This window comes from Spodoptera frugiperda, chromosome 10, assembly GCF_023101765.2.
Source record: "Spodoptera frugiperda isolate SF20-4 chromosome 10, AGI-APGP_CSIRO_Sfru_2.0, whole genome shotgun sequence".
Taxonomy (NCBI): domain Eukaryota; kingdom Metazoa; phylum Arthropoda; class Insecta; order Lepidoptera; family Noctuidae; genus Spodoptera; species Spodoptera frugiperda.
Genome location: NC_064221.1, coordinates 10,466,062 through 10,487,914, shown reverse-complemented (window position 1 = coordinate 10,487,914; position 21,853 = coordinate 10,466,062). Strand labels below are relative to the sequence as shown.

At 34.2% G+C, this 21,853-nt stretch overlaps 1 protein-coding gene across 1 annotated transcript; it reads right to left on the bottom strand.

The window, feature by feature from the left end:
* Positions 1–2,659: 2,659 nt before the first annotated feature.
* LOC118277463 (CCAAT/enhancer-binding protein) lies at positions 2,660–20,168 on the bottom strand. The gene is made up of 2 exons (XM_035596252.2): positions 19,118–20,168; positions 2,660–5,757 (listed from the first exon to the last, which is right to left on the bottom strand). Exon 1 carries the CDS (start codon positions 19,958–19,960, stop codon positions 19,127–19,129), a length of 834 nt encoding a protein of 277 aa, XP_035452145.1. The 5' UTR covers positions 19,961–20,168; the 3' UTR covers positions 2,660–5,757; positions 19,118–19,126.
* Positions 20,169–21,853: the final 1,685 nt, after the last annotated feature.

Sequence of the window (21,853 nt, the reverse complement as noted above, 5' to 3'; positions counted from 1 at the left end):
ATCTATCGTCGGTGGGATTTTAAACTGTAATATCCAACTCCGCCAAGCCTGGAGAGGCAAACCTTCTTATGTAGAGGAGGTCCATAGTACTGAACTATCTCAGTTGATGTTGATGTTGATGTTGTAGCTCTGTATTCTCTGCTAAATACAGTGGGATGGTTGCGACTGTCTCGTTGGTCAAGTGGTCGCAAGTGCGACTGTCGGATAAGAGGTAAACCTAGTGGGATGTTATTGACTGTCTCCTTGGGTCCAAGGGGTCTCGGGTTCGATTCCCGTTTCGGTCAAAATATTGCTGTGTAATTTTCGGCTTTCAAAAATTTCTCAGTAGTCGCAAAGAGTCTGGAATTGTACCCAGTATATACATGGGACTTATATCATAAATTATGAAAATTTAGTCTTACTTCGGACAGTGGCATTACAAATACTTGACGATACATAATACATATTGATAATTATATATGTACAATCCTAAGCATATAAATAAATGACAGCTAGTAAGCACATGAAAGTACCACCATCTATAATTACCCCGATACTAATTGACAATATAAATATAATGTCTGTCAAGGTGATCAGGGAGACAATGCAGGTATTTCGGGAGCTGTCCACTGCCAACTGTTGCCACCAGCTCGGCCAATGTTGGGGCCAACGTTGCATAAGATATGACTATGCTACACGCCCACTTGAGATAGCTGAACACAAAAAAAAACATCAAAAATCAGAAACTGGCAAACGAAATCAAAGTCAAAATTATTTATTTCAAATAGACCAGGAAAGCACTTTTGAATGTCAAAGCAAATATAATAAAATTAATTACGTCTGTCTGTCGGTCAGTCCTCTAATGAAGCTGTTTGCTCGTTTCAAAGTGTAGATTCCTATGGAGAAGAATGAGTCCTTTATTTACACTCCCCTCAGGTAACTGCAAGGTATTATACAACTATGTTACCGGTCTTTTTTTGATCCTCTGGTAATGTCAAGAGGAGCTAGATGGAAGCCACTTAGATCCAGGGACCTTTACTGCCCAGAGATGCTAACTGCCTAGTGGGTTACCGGGGCTCCGGCTCGAAAAGGAACATAGGAACGGGGTGGTTTTTAGTCAGTAAGAGTCTGACACTCCCTTTCGCATCGTCCAAGGTGAGAAAAGTCAGTCAGATTTTCACCCCTTAAAAAAAGGGATCTTTACCAGGTCATCAAGGTCTTAAAGTTGTCCATCAAAGACACACCTATATTTACAAAGATAGATAAGAAACCTATCTTCCAATGTTTGATCCAATGTTTGGCCATCTATTGGCGTATTGGGCCAGCCCTCAATTGGCACCGGATATGCCAAGGCATGCGACACATCCAGACAAGTGTTATTCATTGAAGAGATATGCAGACTATCACCGCGGTGCAGACTTTGGACAGTTTTGATTTATTGAAAAACAATTTGTAGATAGACTTATATATGTACTATTAAAACTACCCGTATATGACCCGTATATATATACCCGACTTTTAGGAGGGGGGGATTGTCCAGTAATAAATAAATGATAAACGATATTTATTTCTGCAAGTAGATTACAAAATAACACTTCAATATTACACGTCAATATTTGAAACAGCTAGAAGAAGCCGGCATTTCCTATCCGTCTACTCTGACTATCAATGACTTCTCCTAATTATTTATTTTAGTTTGCTATACTGCTGTTCACGGGCATTCCGCTTTGCTTCCAGTGTCGAGCAAAGTATTTTCTAGATTTTCGAAAATAACTCATTTATGATACCTACATTTGAATTTCCACTCAACCAATTTCACAGCAAACTAAAATGAATAATCAAGAAGAAACTATTGTTCTATGACATAGACCTAAATAAGGAAACATGAGACACTAGGCGTGGGCAGGATTTGAACCTGCGACCTCTAGTACACGAGCTCGGGCCTGCCAACTGTGCCACTGGGCTGCCAACTGGGCCACTGTCTGTCCTCGCCAACTGTTTAATTAAGACCCCTTTTCTTTATGTTCAATGGCGAATTGTAACGTATTGTATCTTTCGAATATTCGCTTCGAATCCGATTCTCAAAGCAGGAGTACAAAAATGAAGTGATCTTTAGGCAAAAAGAGTCTAAAACCCCTTCTTGTCTCATCCAGGGCGGGAAAAGTTTTTAAAGTGGCTCCTCCTTTCCATCAAAGGTTCTGTAATACCATCCTGGAAAAACTATATCAGTAAATCTGGCTGCTTCGTTGGTCGAGTGACCGCAAGTATGACTGCTGGACAAAGGGTCTCAGGCAAAGTATTGCTAGGAATTTTTCGGATTTTCGAAAATTTCTCAGTAGAAGCGCGGAACTGGGAAAGTGCCCATTATATGGCAATAGGCTTACCCTCTATTAGATGGGACTTATAACAAAAATGGTGGAATAGCGGCCAAACGTCGACCCATTAAATGTTAAAAAAAAAATAAAAAAAAAGTGAGTGTACATTGTATAGCGGCGTTACGAGCCGCAATGTGCACCTCTGTCTACACTTTTGAGGATAAAAGGAGTGATGTTTTTTAAATATGGCTCTGGATCTGACATCGTCCAAATGTCCACTACATAGGAGAAGATTCTAGTGTTGGACAAACTTTACTTTAAAAAATATTGGTAATTTAATAAGGGTTTGAAAGAAAACAATAAAGTATTTTTCTATTAAATAGGTATATATTAAATTTAATTGCACCTATAACATCGAAGTTACGTGGTTCTGCTACCACTAACATTATTGTCAGAGAAAATTAGCAAGGCCTCATTCCTTCCTACCAAATAGGACTTTGAAATATACAAAATAGGTCAAAGAAAATATATATTGTATAAATTATACATAACTCATTCCGAAAAGGAAAATAGACGCATATTGGTGAACATAAAAAAAAACATTTTTACAATATACTCTGTACTTCTTTTTGTGCAAGTCATTATTTTGCATTGATTATTTTTTCATATTTTTTTTGTATTTACCAATATGCGTCTGAATTTTCGCGCGCAATAACAAAACATTAAGGAAAAAAAATAATAGTCTTTGGCTCAGAAGTATAGAAAGATTTGATCTTATAGCACCATCTGGACGACGTAGAAAAAAAAACTTTAAAAATAAAACAACATTTTTTTTTAACAAAGCATAAGAAAACAAGACATAATTATGTATCTAACGCCGGAATACTGAAATGCCACTCAATTTTAAGCTGCACTTAAATATCGTGCTATCTCTGTCATTTTATATAGAATTGGTAGAGACAGAACTAGTCTTGAGAGCGTCCTAAAATTGAGTAGCGTTTGAGTATTTGTACATAAGGCCTTTGTCTCACATAAATGTAAGAAATAACAATATTTCGGAACTTACTCTCCTATTTAGTATTAATTGAAGCCAAAACAATTTTTCTTTAGTACATTTTAATTTTCTATATATATATTATATTTATACAAAGTATTTGAAAATATATTTCATGTGCTTAGGCTTATTTTATATATTATATGTATATGTTTAAATAAAAGCAGGTAAAAACGGGACGGAGTATAGTATTATGACGTCTACACACAAGATATGTTTTTAGAAATATTTATACAAGTCTTTTGTTTATTTTTTATATAAATATTAAATAGGTTTGTGTATATAAATAGCATTAAAAAGACATAGAGAGAGAGAAAATACGTTTTTTTATAAATAGTTACTATACAATGTATTTTATAAAAATATTATTATATGTATAAAGAATATATTTTATTTTGTAATATAATTATAAAATATAGTTTTATTATTTATTCCACAGTGTGTAGATGTCATTTCTCTTATAATCATTATTACATTGTAGGATTCAATCTGGTAACTATCTGTTTCGAGACCCGTTTTACAATGACTGCCAACCCTAAGTAAGCATAGACAACTTTATTTATACTTTTAATTACACCATTAGGGGTGGCACTCAAAGTTATTGTTTGCATTTTGTTTTTTTATTAAAATAATTATATAAATCTGTTTTAAGCAGCCTAGAACCCGTGCTTGTAGCTACCGTAAAACGAAATTAAGTAGCGCATAACATTTACATCAGTAAGTATATTTTTAACATAAATAGCTCCTTGTACTTGCCATCTGGCGACGCCATAATAGATCATGATTTTATCATTTAAAACATCACTTAATCTTAAAAGTAAGTAGACAAGAAAATATCTAACAAAAAAGAAAGTTAAAAGGTACTTTAATAGGAATAAAAAATTTTTTAGACTCAACAAAATAATATTTACCCAAAAGAAACATTAAACACTAGATACGCTTAGCGATACGCCTAAATTAAGAATTATGTACACATTAAATATTTTTTATTAAAAAGAATAATAATAAAAAGAGTTGTATTTCCTCAACGATCAATAAAATTTCTCAGCAGAACAGGTAAACACATAAAAACCAACAATTTTTCAACATAATCGAGCTACCATACGATAGTATTTACCTCTTCTGTGGTTTAAGTCCAAGGAGTTATCGAAAACAATTACATATTAACTCTAAACATTTGATTATTGATTCAAAATTATATACAACCAATTTACATTAACATAACATAAACTATAGCTACTATTCTATATATTACAGTAAACTAACATAATATTTAACGAAAAAATAAGAAAAAGTTCAGTAAATTATCGTCTTCGTGGTGAAAATCTGATCAGTCATATTTAATGAGTTTTTTTTTTCATTATGAATGCTGCGTGACTTGTCGATGTCTCATAAATCCATTACAAAGTAAAAATTCTCTAATTAATGACAACAATTATGAAGAAAAATAAAAGAATAATTTTCATTTAAAATAAAAACGACCATAATTAAATGTTAATGCACTAAAATGTAAAAGCAACAACAACAATAATTATTTATATTCATTCATTTTTATTATAATAGTTTTCATTTTAACAATAAGTAATCTTTTATTTTTTTCATTTAACATCTTTAACAACAATCTTGGTACGACATCAATTAATGGAGTGTCATATTAACAAAAATCTATGACAAATGATGGTATATTATGACAATGAATTGACGAAGAACTATGATGCAGCCTTTAGGTAAACTTAGACTTTATTGTTATGACTTTAGAGTACATTTTCGAGACAACAATGGCAGTGATCGTGTGGTGAGCTGGCCCTGCCTACGTTTGAGATCACTTCTTTACGACAGGACTCACCGGTTACATCTGATGACAGGTATTAAAACGTAAGACTACAAAAACACGTAATTACATAGATTTATAATATTTGAATAAATAATATTAGTTTATAAATAATTCACGTAATTATTCACCGTGTCAACCCTACCTCAATCGCTGTAGTGATGTGCATTCGAATAATTCAACATTGCACAAAAGTTGGAACACAATTTTCATTTAAAATAAAAATGGAAGCATCAGGATTGGTGATTATAATGTTTGTTTACCTGTGACATTGCAATGAAATTAATCACGTACCAATTCAATTAAATAATTAATTACATAATAATGTAACTTTAACAAAAATAAGTTCAATCGTATGCATCTATGCGCTGTTACGTCTTCTTCTAATCTTACGTTATTCAGCTTAAAATCTAAACTATCCGTGTATATTTATAAAAAAAAGTAAACTGTAAAAATCACATAGTAATTCCGCTAACTAAACTTACAATGTAGAGGCGTCACATATATCTTTTTTTTTTGTTAAGTTTAGTTAATGCACAGTATCACACGGGCTTGCGTTATGCCGATTTTTACTCCATCTGTAACAAAAAGAAAAATAAACGTTAATAAGAACCTATTAAAAAGAAGCTTGATGATATTTTTAGGATTATCATCTCTAATCAATACTTCTTGATCTGCCAATATGATATAATGATAAATGCAGATACGTAAATACCACCTCGCAAACATTGAATAGATTAGTCATAAATGGGGTTATGATTCAACCAGTTTTCCCTTGTCATCATATAAGATACAGATCTTGCCATACACCACAGCATACATCCAGAATCCTCACAAATATGTCCTAGTAAACCTTCAGATGACCAAAGGACCAAAATTCTCACAATCATCAGCCACGCTCGCGCTCACCAAGTGAAGCAGTCTCAACCAGATTCTAACCTAAAAATCAACTTTCAAACTTCACATGACCGCAACCAAATAGTTTAAAAACGGTTTCATGGTCCACACAAGTATGCCAGCACTTGAGAACCATTACGTCACCACGGAAGCTTGCCGACCGACTTTCACAGGTTATGCAACGCCAAATTCAACTTACATAAGACCCCAAGACCCAATGTCCCAGTATTATTATTACGTCACCGTAATTTTTGAAGTTGAATGTTAGTAGAAAGTGGGACGTGCGAAATGTCAACATTAATAAGTCTATTCACATTGGCACGGATTTTTTTAGATCGTCATTTTTTGGGTTATAATTTTTAAAAATCACTGTGACGTTTCATATTGCACGGGGTTTCCTTGTTTCGTCTTAGATAAAGATTTCAATGTCCCTACTTCTAGTGGTGTTGATGTAGAGAAAAGGACCAGTTGTAATTTCGATACTCTAGCCATTCGGCTCAAAGGACCAGTTTCATAAATTCCTAGCATTCAAAGCTGTCCCAACCCTAATGAATCATATTTTGAATTCTAATGCAATTTCTGGGCAATATTAGCTATAACATTGTCATCTATGGGTTCTTAGTTAAAATAGGACTCACTTTTTGGGCAAAAGTATTGAATCTTTATCAAATACCTACTAGGTTGTCATCACTTGGCTACTATATAACATTAGATTCAGGTGTGGCATCAAGTAATATATCAGTTACTTAATAACTAGTTACTAGCAAACAGATGGCGATAAACTACGGTTTGAGGAAGCTTATGTCATAGAAAAAGGTTCTCTATTATACCTACACTGACATTTATAAATGTGAGAAGTTCGTAAGCATCTTATTAGATTGGTGACAGGATGACGTCTCGTAAATATTATCTAACTTTTATATTAATTTATTTGCATTGTTAGATTTTTATAATATGTACTGTTTGTAGCAGTAAATCTTCTATATGGAAAAGTCTTATACAACTTATAGTTATTTTTACGCAGTAAATATTAGGCTATGCATATTGGAAAACATAACTTTACTATCAACAAGAAATTAATGCACATTTTTTCGAATATTTTAAATTGAAATTCCTACAAAAAAGTACTAGGATAGCATAAGTTAAACAGGGTTTCTCTAGAATAATCTTCTATTTTCAAATTCAAGAGAGTTGATTAGTTCTTCCGTAACGAGATTTAAAGCATATGTAAAGCGGCCACTGTCTGAGATACTAAACCCATAGGGAAATCAGATTAATGAACTAAGTTCCTTGTGAACTCATCGCTGGTCGTTTACCTTAGTAGGTAAGGCATAAGATAACCGAAAACAGGTATAAGAATAGAAATTTCTACGAACAAAAACATGAGCTAAAAATAATTCAATAAAGTTTATAAGCCAAGCCATAACTTTTATTTTCTTTTGAGATACATTAATAAAAATCACGCTAAATAAACCCTTCAATTTTCCCAACGAAGTACCAGGCACACAGAGATCCCAACAGTTCAATTCGATCATAAAAAGATTAAAGCAATCAAAAGTCAAAGTACCAAGTACTATCGTGGTATCCCGCGCCGGAGCATGAGTGCATTACCCGATGCGTTTCGGCGGCAGGTCATTGACCTTACTGTGTGATTTTTTTATGATACTGGCTTGGGACTCGTTGGTTTGTGACCTCGGAAATAGATTGTGGGTTTTTTGTGTTCGGTGAAATAGATCGATGTGTGCGTGGTGACATAATGTACGCACACATCGGTAAATATGGGTCGTTGTTTAGATGGTACTGTGCTGACATATACCTGCTTTTAATTATAGAGAATTTAGATACTTTAAGAGAGATTAAAACTGCATCTTTATCTGTTTTGTATTCATAATAAATAGAAATAAAGGAAAATAGCTAGCGTTATCTCATTGGAAATTGGAAACATAGTTTAATTGTGAGCGTTCATTAAAATAGTAACAATAGCGACAACACATACACGATACCGACCAAGTTTATATTTTGGTGTCAATGTATTTCACTCTATAACGCACAATATGTGAGGTAAGAACTTCAATAGACTGCTATTCTCGAATGCGTCTTGAAGGACCAATTTTCTTGTTATTACAATGTACACACATAATTATAAAATCAGTAAAAAGAAGGATAACAAATGATCTGTAATATTATTGTATCTCTATCACAATTAAATCATAAACATCTTCAGTAACTGCCACGCAAAAATGTCCCAGGAAATAGGTATTTAGACGTACTTAAGTATAATAATAACCAAAGAAATTAGTCACAACTGAAGGTTATTAGAAGTTCCACGGATAAGCCATTGTTTGTAAATAGAATCAGACGTAGTACTAGTAATGATAATTGTGAATCAACACGGAAACTTACTTAGAGGATAAAATGAAATACTAAGGAAACATGAAACAGAAGAGGTCTTCTGAGCACCTCTTTAACATAAACACGCAGCGTACCGCGCTACGATTCTTACAAAACATTACGTTACTTATACAATAATGACATTGCACGCGCATTCGCGTGACGTTTCCTACATCCAGTTCGATGCAAGTGCGATGCACGCTGACGTAACAGAATCCCAAATGTGGGCCAAATTAATAAAAAAACGTGGCCACGCCTACTTCAGTAGCTCACGCACACGAACTCGCAGTGAAAGTGCGTCGGGTCGGCGCTAGCGCAGCTCAAAGCGAGCCGATTGTCACTTTAAATGCGGCCGTTGTAGCGGACGCACGGCTGATAATTACGTTAAGATTTGAGAGGTCAATGTTTTGGGGGAACAGAAGTATGCTGACTGTTCAAATTATGTAACGACGATTAAATCATTTCAGTTATCTAATAGATTTAAATATTTAACTAGCACATCTCGTGTTTACCGAGTCAATTATAATCAAGAATGTTTTTTTATTATTTGTTGCACTCATCAGTAAACAACACTTGATTGAGTACTTATCACAATGAATCAATATGGTAGACAACAAAAATACTACGTTTCAAACAGAATACATGATTCATATAAGTATTTTTAACGTGTTTTCCAGTCTAGACTGACTCAATGAAAAATTCCTAAAAGAACATTTGATAAGATTATGAATGATATGAAAACAAAAGCGTATCAAAATCAATTGCATACATTACCATCGCGCGCTGTAGCTCAGTACTAGTATGTTGACCGGTCAACATTCATCACTACATTCATTGATGCGTTTCTACCTATAATACAATTTCCTTTATGTTAAAATGGAGCAAGGGATATTCAATTGTAGTTCCCTATTATAAAGATCAAATTACAACTAGTTCCAAAAATTGCAAAGGTTTTTAAAGAGTACTTTCATATAAAAAATGCCAGTACCAGTCTCGATTGAAAGTAATCTTAAAGATAAGTACCACAGATAAGTGGATGGGACTAACAATCAATGAGTAATACTTTTCTCATGGAATGCGATCGATAAATAAGACAATTGATTGTCAATAGCATGTGGTAGTTACGTGTCAGGTTTTATTTGTAGCAAAAGGAGGAAATTTCCTTATAAATAAATAGGTAAAGGTAAACTATCTATTTACTAGGATGCCATAAGAAAGAAGTATGTCCAATCATTCAATCACGAAAGCTTAGAGTTAAAAGCACATGCAAAATATGTGAACTTTTTTATAACAACAACGCTTTTGTGTTATGTGGTCCTAGTACATGTTAATACAGCGAACACTTTTTGGTATGACTTAAATATATTATCACCTTAGTAGTCCTATGACAAAAATATTTAGAGTTTCCTCATGCTGAAAGCATAGAAAATCTTAGAAAATCTAATTTATTTCATACCTTTTTCTTCAAATACAAATAAATTCTACTAAATATTAAGTACTATAGCATTTATTTTTGGTCCTTCAATCCACAATCTACTTTTTACTCACTGAACCCAAAATATCTATCGGCGATCTATCAGATATGTTTGTTTGTTTATTTAGTGATTTGATAACGAATGTATGTCATTATTATCACTTCGTGCCCTAAATACTCAACTAGCTATGAATGAGTGCGTACTTACAAATGTAGAAAAGTTTTCCAATTATATCGACAATACAACTAAAGATTGTCTGTTTGTCGTTCAACAAAACTACATCACATTACTTCACACAAGTGATCTAATCATAGTGTCATTTGTGAACCTTTAAAATGGCCCTTCTCTAACACCAAATTGTTATCCAAACTGCCAACCTATTTTCAAGATTGCATTGTATAAAAATTTTCTCAAATTACAATGTAAAACGTGGTGTTTCACATCTTTCCTACCGCGACGAAAAACATGTGCTTCAGAGAACGTGGTCCTTAGAGGCAAACAATACCACGCGACTCCCAATGTGCAAGAAACGTGGTTAGAAGGAAAGAAAATACTTTTACTACTTCAAAAGGAAACCAAGCAAAGCACTTGGAAACTTCCAAGTACCAACCGACAACATGGTGAAATATTTTTTTTTTCGATAATGTTCGAGAAAAATTCTTGTTGCGCTGTTTGACTGGGCAGTTGTTCGGGATATTTGCTCATAAATTTTTTTACTCATAATTTCAGCTCAGTTAACAACTCGATGTGAAATAGTAGAACTCCTACAGATTCAAAAAAACATGTTACGAAATTCACAAGCCACCATAGGTGAGGGGTTGCTTCACAGAGGGAACTATTACGAAATTCTGTTTCATTCATTGTAAGCAAAGAAGGAAAATTTTGATCACGTGACCGTCGCCATGATCGACCCTTGAGAGAAACCGTGTGACAGGAAACTGGTGAACTGTTTCTTTGAAGCTACCAAAGTCAAGGTCCAAATAGAGGCCTGGTGTTATAGGAAAATGGGTGAGGAATGAGGAAATACAAGAATGTAGGTAATCTGTTGTTCAGAAACGTCAGTGAGATATATTTTCCTCCTAACTTATCAATGGTAGATATCTAACGTTGAAAGAATTTGAGTGGAATTTAGGTGGTATTCACTATAAAGAGTCCCACGCATAAGAAAAAAGACTAAGTTTTAAGTAGTAACAATGAATTTGTGTCACAAGTCTGCTTATGTTAAGAATTTAAACACCTTAAACTCTGTTATGCAATGACTATAATAAGTATCAATCTTAATGTTAAAGTTTTAATGAATTCAGATCAAATTAACTGACTATTAAATAAAAACAGTGACCGGCTAACGCAAGAAAAATAAGTTGTAAACAATCAATATTTCCATATTTCTTCATAATTTTGCAAGGCGAAGTAAAGCACCCGCGAATACACGTGATTTCTTCTAAACTTTATTTTGTAAGGTTTTCTTAAGTCAACATTTTAGGGCGCATATTTTTTTAAGAGTTAGCAATCGATTCGAAAAGTTATAAATAATTTACGTAACAGTCCATTCGGAAATTTGATTATAGATGATAGGGAAATGGTTGATTCAAGGGACGAGGATTATAAAGAACAAGAGGAAGGAAAGGGAAAGAAACATTACATAAGAGAGAGAGAGAGAGAATTTGAAGAACAAAATAGACGATAGAATAAAAGATGGACTTTATAATGATGGTGTAACTAATGATAAAAATGGTAGCAAAACTAGTGAGCCTGATAATGATGGGCATGCCACTGGGAAGTGAACACTTGATGGTATATCGCATTCAATCTCGTGACCCATTTTTGTATATTATTGGCCTTGAAAGGGCTTGGAGTCAATTGTGTTAGTACTACGAACTTGTGTGATAGGGAATGAAGTTTTGTGGATAGGTACTAGGGCAGTATGAAAGTGTTAGAAGTATTGTAAGCCAGATATTATGGTGTTGTATGTCCCAGTGATATAATACGCATCATGTTTAAATTAATCGTTTTATTTTTTACATTGCAATAGTCTTTATTTTTAAGAGTATAAGGTTCATTATCCTACTTATAGTTTTTCTGTACCCTGTTGCTGATTTTTTTATAGATTTACCAAAATGTATTCCATAACACAATAAATTATTGACCATTTCTTTTAATGTGGTTTGTCTTTAGATGCTACTTTATAGTTTACCCATTCCAATAAAGGGTAAATACAAATTCTCTCTTCGTTAGATTTAATTATTTTTCAATGACGACAGTAATTATTTTATGAGCTCATTGAATTTCGTGTGTTATTATAACACTTTATACTATGAGTGAATTATCAGTTTCTTCCTGTTCATTATCAAGCGGTCATTGAAGCGGCATAATGTGTATAATTAGTTTTGTATCATCTTGTTTAACATTGTTATAATATCGAGCCATGTATCATGGTAACTCACTTCCCCGTTTCATTGGGACAAGGTTGTACCAAAATATAGTTACCAACATAATATGTTTGTACAATATATCACTGTATATAAAAATCTATTGCTGTTCATAAGTCTTGCTAAAACTCTAGAACGAGAACTCGAGAAAATTTTTGGTCTGGAATTATTTGTGGAAGTCCAGGGAATGTTTGAAAGGCCAGAAAAATATTGGAGGCGGTACGTAGTTTGCTGGGTCAGCTAGTATTCATACGTAACACAAATTCATGTATATGTCCTATGGAGTTGCAGAATAGTATCTTGCATACTTCTTGAGCTCCCATCACATTCATGCTACTCATGATGAAGGGAAGTTAGAGATTTTGAGGTTTGATTAATGTCGAAATTAGTAGTTGTGGGTTACAAAATTGAACTAAAAGTGTAATGAACATGATTTTAGAGGGGTACCTTCAAAATATAAAAATATGTTCTTTACAAAGTGCCTTTAAAAGGCTCGATTTCTACCTACCCTGCAGAATAAAGGCGTATACAAATATAATCGAGCATGCCGCGTCACAGATTTCCCCGGACATTGCCGAAAACTTTCCAACATGGCCGCCGCTCCTGCGCCTGAGCACGGACTTATGCAATAACTGAACCATGATTTAAAAAAAATCTTAAAATTTTCTTTTTTTATATTTTTTTTTAGTATCGTTATTTATGCTAATTATAGTATGTGATTAACTTCATAATTTTAATCGGATTGTCAAATAATTATTTTTAGATTTTAATTCTATTATTTTCTTATGACTGTAACTTTGAACAACTTATCCTAATTTCCCTATGAATAGCCAAGGTGACGACAGTGAATTATGACACGATTCTTGTTGTACGTCAAAGTAAATTTAATTTGAATTCAAATAAGATATTACTCAGCACTCGTGGTACGTAGGCGATCGGTCGTAAAACATTATCTTGTACATTGGATAACCTTTAGATTTATAGAATTTAGATAGATAGCAGGAACAAAGTAAAAATAAATAATTATAATGCTTTAAATCTTGTTGATTGCGAAATCTAAAATAATATATTTCGTTTTTTTTTTATTATAAACTAATAAAAATATAGTAAAAACAATCAAAACAAATAAAGGCAACATTCTCTTGCATGACATAAGTCGTTCGTCGATCGTTTGACACACATACTGCTGGGTTGCGCAAAGCGGCGCGCGCGCCGCTTGGCACCGGCCCTCTGTTCTGCTTAGCGCATTTTGTAAGTTGAAAACGGATGTCTGGTGGATTCTAGAATCTAATTTGTCTATAAGACATAATAAAAAATTTTTTTTAAACGGTAGGTAACTAGTAAAACTCTAATCTTGGACCAATATTACATTAGGAAGTAAAATAGCCTACTAAATGATTTAGTTCAACGATCTAGGTTAAATAACAATTCAATTTTAAACCAAATTTTTCGCGCTTACTGAATTCCATGCCATGAAAAAAATTTAACAGTCCAACTACCATTCACACATACCTAGCATTCACACCGTAGATCCTACATCATGATTCCATACAACATAACATCATCCAAAAACACAAAAGGCATATTAACGAAAAAAGTGAAAGTGAGCCAGGCACGCACACACGCACAGACACGCCTACAGCCTATATGCGCGTGTTAATCTCTAAGTTGATTCATCGAAGTGTAGGTAGACTATTTATTATGTCCACAAAGATATGTAAATGCGCACATTTGAATTTGTATAGCTAATGAACTCAAGATTATGTGAGAAATCGATTACAATGTAAACATAATCCGAAAAAATCATTGTCATCCTGCTCGGTTTTAGGTTAATTATGTTTTAGTTCAATCAATTAGCATTTTAAGTACAACTTTGTTGGTATATTTTTGTAGTATCTATCAAGCAAAACATTGAATTATCTAGCAAGTTTCACGACAAGGACATGACGAAACTAAAATAGAAGCAGATACAAAAATACATCTAAACGATTAATAATATAATCATCACAATTTAATTATAATTAATATTAAATTAAAATCATTTTGCCGAAAGTGAAACTCCTTATAAATGTTTGCGAAAGTAGAACTCAATATATTTTGTCCGCCTACGCGCTATTATTTTTCTAATCTCGTTCTGTTGGTACTTTATATCCGTTATTTTATAGGTACATTAAATTTTTGAGTTTACCGACCTACCACAATATTTTCATACTTAGTGGCGTTTCGCTCTATATAGCATCTATAATTAACATACACCAGTTAAGTATGTGCGAAACGTAGGGCAAATTGATAATTAAAATACCGGTAAAACTGCATGGGTAAATACTGAGTATTTATAGTAAAAAAAAAAAATGTCTAATGTCGCCAATGGGTTAATTACATTTATAAACAATACTCTTCCTGCTTTCGAGTAAAAAAGGATTCAAATTCAAAAAAGAAAACTAAATAAATTGTTTGACCTACAAAATACTAATTTCCAAAACTATTTTTAGAAAACGAGAATTTTACCAATTTTTTGAAACTGTTTTACTAATCCATGATAGGAATTGTTGAAATAACTCAATAGAAGGCTTTGAGGGATAGCAAGTAATGTACTAGGAGCACATAACCATAGAAGAGTTTAGCGAACACCACGTGGAAACCGGTTTGCCAAATTATATTCAGTGTAAGTTGAGGCCAAGTAATTAGCATCCACATCTGAATTTTGCTACTATAAGTTTCTAAATTTCAAATACATTCAGAGGCTCGCAAACTATTGTTCCATAAGCGTGCAAACATAAAATAGTTAAAATCAACAAGTCAAACCGACGGAAGCCATTAAGTAGGGCACGAGAGGCGAAAATTTCAACTTTGACAGCCGAAAAAGTAACTTAATTGGTGGGTGATAAGGTCCAGTTTCCTGCGGCAATGACGCAGCGGTGAAAACGAAAGTCGCCGTCAGACAACGTTTTGCACAAACGAATTTGAATACTAAATATTTCGATCCGGCATTAAAGAGTTATGCTCCTTTTCCAAGAGGCCTGGCATATTTTTCACGGTACATCGAGGCAAAGTTGACATATCCTGAAAGATGGTGGCATCCGGTATTGTACTTGCATACTTTCTACTGTAAGGGCTTATTGAAGTGACACACTTCACACATAAGGATATGAATCACCAAGAAACAGATTACAATGTAGATATCGAAGTAAAAAATGGTATACTAAACGAGCAACCTGATTTTGAACTCAGTAATAAAAACTAACTAGATCACTTAAGTCAAGTGAAACCTGAAAGACAAGAAAATCGTAAAAGAGACGGTTCGAACAATAACAAAACAAATGTGTTTGGTAACCTAGATACTGTCCTAGCAACAGTATGTATTAACTTCTACAGTAAACGCGAGAGTCTCACTTACAATAAAAAAATATTCATAGTAGTTACAGGTAAATACCCTACGGAAGACCAATTGGTCCTTCGGGACAAGTCTTTCTACAATACTGGTAGGAACACACAGAACTATATCAAATAGAAAACTATATTACTATTGATGGTATAAGTAGCTGTTTTTGTTTCAAAACCAATTTAAACCACATGTATCCAACTGACTGTCTACATCAGCATGCTCTTCAAAGACCAACGTTTTTCCTAAAGGCAAAATTTAAGAATAGTTTCCGATTCGACAAAAATAGATCGTAATTAAAAGTCACACCAAACACAATCAGCATATATTTGACGTCATTGGACTGACAAGTCGGTCAATATTAGAAAAACGTGGATTAAGCATACCTTTGTCCAACAATCGTGTCAGCTTGGTAAATAAACTAAAACCTTTTTGGTTGCTATTCAACCTACAAATGGTAATAGGAGATGCTTTATTATTTTGGCAGATACATATTAATTTCTTGTTCTAAATATTAACTTAAAAATATTTGGGCTAAAATAGGTCCCTGAGGAACGCCTATAAAGTTCCAGAGGTATTGCTTTCGAATACAAAAATTAGTCAATAAACTTTTATATTTTTGGAAATTGAGATAGATTGCTTAATTTCTAATATTAGGATTTCTATTAAAAAGAAATATGTGTAGGTAGTTTCGTTTTAATGTCATTATTTCTTTAATGTATAAATTAAGTTCTATCCAAACAAATCTCAATAACTGTTAAGGAAAATAGTGTTTTCCCGCGGGAAATCATCCTAAGTCTCGCTCACTTAGTACACAAGTTTAATACCTAGGTACCAGGACAATATGGGTTGCGAGGAACTGAAAGTGTTATTCATATTCAAATCGACTAAAACCGGAATCTCTATAAATTACAATATTCATTCATTTAAGGCGTTGTCATTGTAGCCGTATTTGTTAAATTAAATATTCGATATCACTTTTGTTTTCGTTTATTGTTTTTATAATATCACGGTTTTGTTTGAACTAAGGGGTTGGTAGAAGAGAAAGCATTAAATAGGTATTTCGATAACCTAACTTTTTGTCATATTAAGCTGTCAGATTAAGTCCTATGAAGGTCGGGGTGCGTGCAAAAACATGATCAAAATCTTGAATTTAAATTCAAATTGTATCCAATAAAAAGACCATTGTAACAATATACTTATCTATTTATACTTTTATCTAAAAACAAACATACATACGGAACATTTCTTCGCATTAGTACATTTTTGCGCGCATTATCTAAAATCCTTAGGCCATTGCCATTTCAGTAATCTTTTTTGCAAATATTCGCGTTATCATTTATGTAATACCGCAAACTTATCTATGTAGGGTTAAGGCCGTGTTTGAAGGAAGTCAGATTATTTTTGTACCTAATTCATGTCCACGTCATTTTATTTATTTACTTTGTACAATGAATTATATTAATTATTAAATATAGCTCAGAAACCATTGCCAATGTTTATAAAATATAGAACAATTTGTCACTAACCAAACAATGAAATAAAACAATACAAAAGAATCGTTTTCTTTTTTTACCAGATATGGATTGTGCTACGTCATCTACCAGGCATGCAGAAGATAAAGAAGTTTCATTGTATCTTTTCGAAGTTTGATTCTTGCTACGCTACGTAGCAATACGTAGTCGCACATAGATAATAATAGAACAATATGCGAATATCGTAACCTCATCACATACACTAACATATGGTCGCTTCGAAAGTGACAGTACATTCATTTGGTTCGCAAAGCGCGTACTGCACTCGCGATTCTAGTTAACATTCAACCTTAATCCATTACAAAAAGACCCAAAGTAAATAATTAAAAGAATACGTGATATACATCACATATCGCACTGTAAAAATAAACAAACGACGTACTGGGTCACGTGGGCCTTTTAATATTTACAAACTAGTACTTTCCCTATAAAATTAAAATAAAGCTTTAATTATAGAATCAAATGTATTTCCAGATCAAACATTATGTCAAACTTATTTCTATTCTCGTAAACCAAATACCAAGGCTTCATGAATCTTAACTGGTGGCACTAACATAAGCCGATTACTGTTAGCAAATACACCGAGCACACATAAATTGTACAGGGATTAAAATCCAGTGCGCAACTGCCAAAAGCAGAGATCATAAACTGTACTAAAGTTCAAAGACAGCTTCTAGGAAGTGATGAGATCCTGGTACTTTATGTTACGAATATTATGCAAGCGTAAAAACTGGTTCGCGAGGTAGCTAACGGGACCTCTTTGAGTATTAGCGAAACGCATAACTTTCACAATGATTCAGATTAAACGTGACTTTGTTATTGAAAATCACGTGCAATTCAACGTAACAATTGTAAACTAACTATAATAAATTAAGTTTTGAAAAACATTATTGTTGGTGCACACGTGAGTAGAAAATCTTAGTAATATAAGCTTGTTCTTACTCATTCATAACATCCGACTTAAAAAGATGCAAAGAAATTTTTTAACTGAGTACCTACACTAAAGCTTATTTTTGAAAACAGATTAAAGGGTAATTATAAGGTAAGTACTATACATATTTGCCACATATTTACAAACGATTATGATCGTTAAAGTGATCAATGCGATCATCAATCAATAGATTTCAGAATAAAACTAATGGTGGTACATCGTTTACATTCACCGCTAGTTATCGGTCAACGCAACAGTAGAAAAAATGTTCCCCGAGAGATGATTAGCAATCTATCACTTATGGCTTACACCATATGAGACAATATTGCAACACACGATTGCACTAAGCAGCTTTGTATCTGCGACGCGTTTGACAAAAACAAAATAGATTAACTGAAGGAAAATTAGAAGTACCCGAATAATAAAAACTGATTTTATCGGAGTACCTGGTTTCTTCGGAAATTAGCTCATTATGTTTAAATATTGAATGAGGTCAAATCAAGGTATGTATTATGTACAATTTTAAACTAACCAAGCTAACAAAACAAGGGACAGTGTTCCTCATAAGACGGAAATTAAAAATAAAGAAACTGACATTTATAAACATTAACGATGCACTCATTTCTAGTAAAACAAGCAGCAACACGGCAACGGTCAAGTTTCAGTCGCTTTTACAATCAAAGAAACACTTGTACAAAGTGAACGACACTCCTGAACTACGACAATAAACAAATTGCGTAACGCTCTCATAAAATACAAAAAACCTTTTCTTTACATACACCATGTGATTTACGACTTTCCATGCTCGCACGAAAATAATCACACACACAATTTTTGTATCGCACACTACACTACCACGAATGCAGTTGGACGCACACACATGTGATATGGTACCTACCTATAATGGTCAGAGTGAATGATCCGGCGCCTGCGGCGCGCCCAGCTGCAGCATGGAGCGGCACAGCTCCGTGATCTCCGGGTGGTTCAAGTTGATCAGATGCACGTACATCTGTTTGTGCAGGCTCAGCTCTCCTGACACCGCCTCCAGCCTCTTTAGTAACACTTCTTTCTCCCGGAGGAGCGTCTTCACTTTTTCCTCTACTTCCCGAGAACGTACTTTAGCTTTTTCACGAGACTTTCTCACTGCAATATTATTTCGTTCGCGACGCCTTCTGTACTCATCCGTTCCCTTATCAAGTACCTTCCCAGACGAGCGTCTAGCAGGGGCGGGCTTGTGTTTCAGTAGAGGAGGGAGCAAAGGTGCTCCTAGAGGAGGTAGTGGTGTAAATCCTCCTCCATACGGTCCACTGACGCCGACAGTCGGCTGAGGATTATATTGCCCAGTGTACTGGGCGCATGTCACTGATCTGCGATAGTCATGGGGCTCGGGCGGTTCCTCCTTTATGGGAGGTGCCTGCTCGTGCCCCTGGCTGGTCTGTACGGGTGCATAAGACGCCCCCGAGTGTACTGGCTGTGGCATGTACGCCAATGTCGTCCGATTGTACCTTGGCTGAGGAGATTTGCCACCAGGAAGTATTTCCTGGAATAAGGCCATGCTCTCCTCACTTCGGAACTGGTCCTCAATGAGGTGCTGTAAGTCAAGGCTGATTTCCTGGCCATTGAGCTCGTCTAGGTCCGGTGGCGGGAAGGGTTGTCTCTTATCCTCTACTGCCTTCTTCAGGTCTGGTTGGGGTGGTGGTGGTGGCGCTGCGGCCGCGTCGTACATCTGCGGGGATTCCATACCGCCGCCCGGGCCAATCACGGGCCCAGCGGCGCCGGTAGCCCGTGGCTCCACTTCAAAGCACTGAGAAGCCGTCACTGAAGCACATGCACCGTCAAGTTAATCCTTTGCGTGTTGTGTTCGCGTCTGATCACGTGTCGGTGCGGAGCGTACGATGCGCGCGTGCGGGCGCGACGGCGGTCGGGCGGTAACTGCGGCGCCGCGCCGCCCGCGCAATGCACGCAAGGTTGGCCGGAAGGAAGCGCTGAAGTTGCCGCTGAAAGTTCGCGAGTAAAAGTTTGCGCGCCCACATCGATATTTAGGTGGATACTCTATTAATTTTTTGTGCTAATATTTTATTTTGGAACGCGACTCGACTATTGTTAAATATATTAAATATTATGAAATGATTAGAATGGATTGAAAAAAATATTTTCGTCTTTATATACGAAGTTTAATTGTAGTTATTAATGCGGTGAGGGAGTTTTAATCCCTATTAATGAGTAGAGTAGCGGTAGAACCCGTTAATCATCATAGTTAAGACGACTGCAGTTAATGAGTGCAGTAATGCAACTAATTAGTGTTGTGCTTATGTGATAACTTAATTACTAGATAAAATTAAATAACAATTACATAAGTAAATGGCTCTTAAAGAGTTCTACCGTATTAGTAGTATAGTTTTAACTTATTATTATGCAAAAAGGTTAAATATTTACTATCAGTGAATTTATTAAATGGAATAATACTACATCTAGTGAATCTACGCGTTAGATTATTTTTGAATAAATATAGGTTAAAATTTTGACAATTTTAACAGAAACTATATTTTTATCTTTATTTTATTTACAGGGTTTTTTATGTTAACAAAATTACACCTCAATTATTGAAGGCAATAGATACTAAATATTAAATAATTATTAACAATAAATAATAATTGAAAAAATCTTACTTACCCGCCATCTTAAGCCTATAGTTATATTGTTAAACAAAGTTCTATCTTTATCCGACAGTGGTGAACAAACACTATCTTAATTATCAAAATATATATTTTAGAAACATACATACATAAAACTGGTCGTTAATTTTGTTTATACGATTGCAAATCAACAAAATGTTATTTAATAGTGTCAAATAGATAAGTATGTGTTCGTAGGAAGTAGTTGTGCATAAGTTTGATCATCGAATTGACCATACCTACTATATCTTATGTATTATTGATTTTGTTTTGTAATATTACGGAATCAAGAATTGCTCCCTGTGCGTGGCAATAAGCTCACATCCTATTACATGAAACTTTTAATTTATCCAATGAAAAATTTGTGTACCTATGCAACTTATAAACAACTTATATTAAATATCATTTAACTTTTGTTTACCATCATCGTTATGAAAAGACGTATGTCTATGTTGTTTTATTTAATTTCACTTGCAATATTTTGAAACATAAGACAACAACTTTTTATTTTTAGCAATATTCTATAGGAGTTTATTATAAAATTTTTCATAATAAAGGCAATAGAAGTTTTTTCTGAGCAAAATATTTATTTGCCAGTCTGCAAAGTGTCTATTATGAAAGTTCTACTGCGTAGGAAGGCAGCAGTACTAACTTTTTTCTTTGGTATTGTCTTAACTTCAAGTTCCTTTAATAAACTTTGGTTGTTACTCCTTCATATTTATTCGCACACTAAGAGGTGCTCCGTATGGGAATCGAACCCGCTACATGTTGCACGGCAGCTACCACACAAACTATTGTCAGAATCTTGCAATATACATTCTTAACTATTTTGTTTTAAATCGCTGTTTAGTCATTCCAATTGAGTTAAATTCTACGGATTTTTTTTAAATTTCTTTTCAAATTCATAGCAGAAACAAAAAACTGAGAACCTCCTCCTTTTAGGAAAGTCGGTTGAAATC

Bases quoted from the DNA above. Each gene is read 5' to 3' on its own strand.
- LOC118277463 (XM_035596252.2), bottom strand. From the start codon at position 19,960: ATGGAATCCCCGCAGATGTACGACGCGGCCGCAGCGCCACCACCACCA.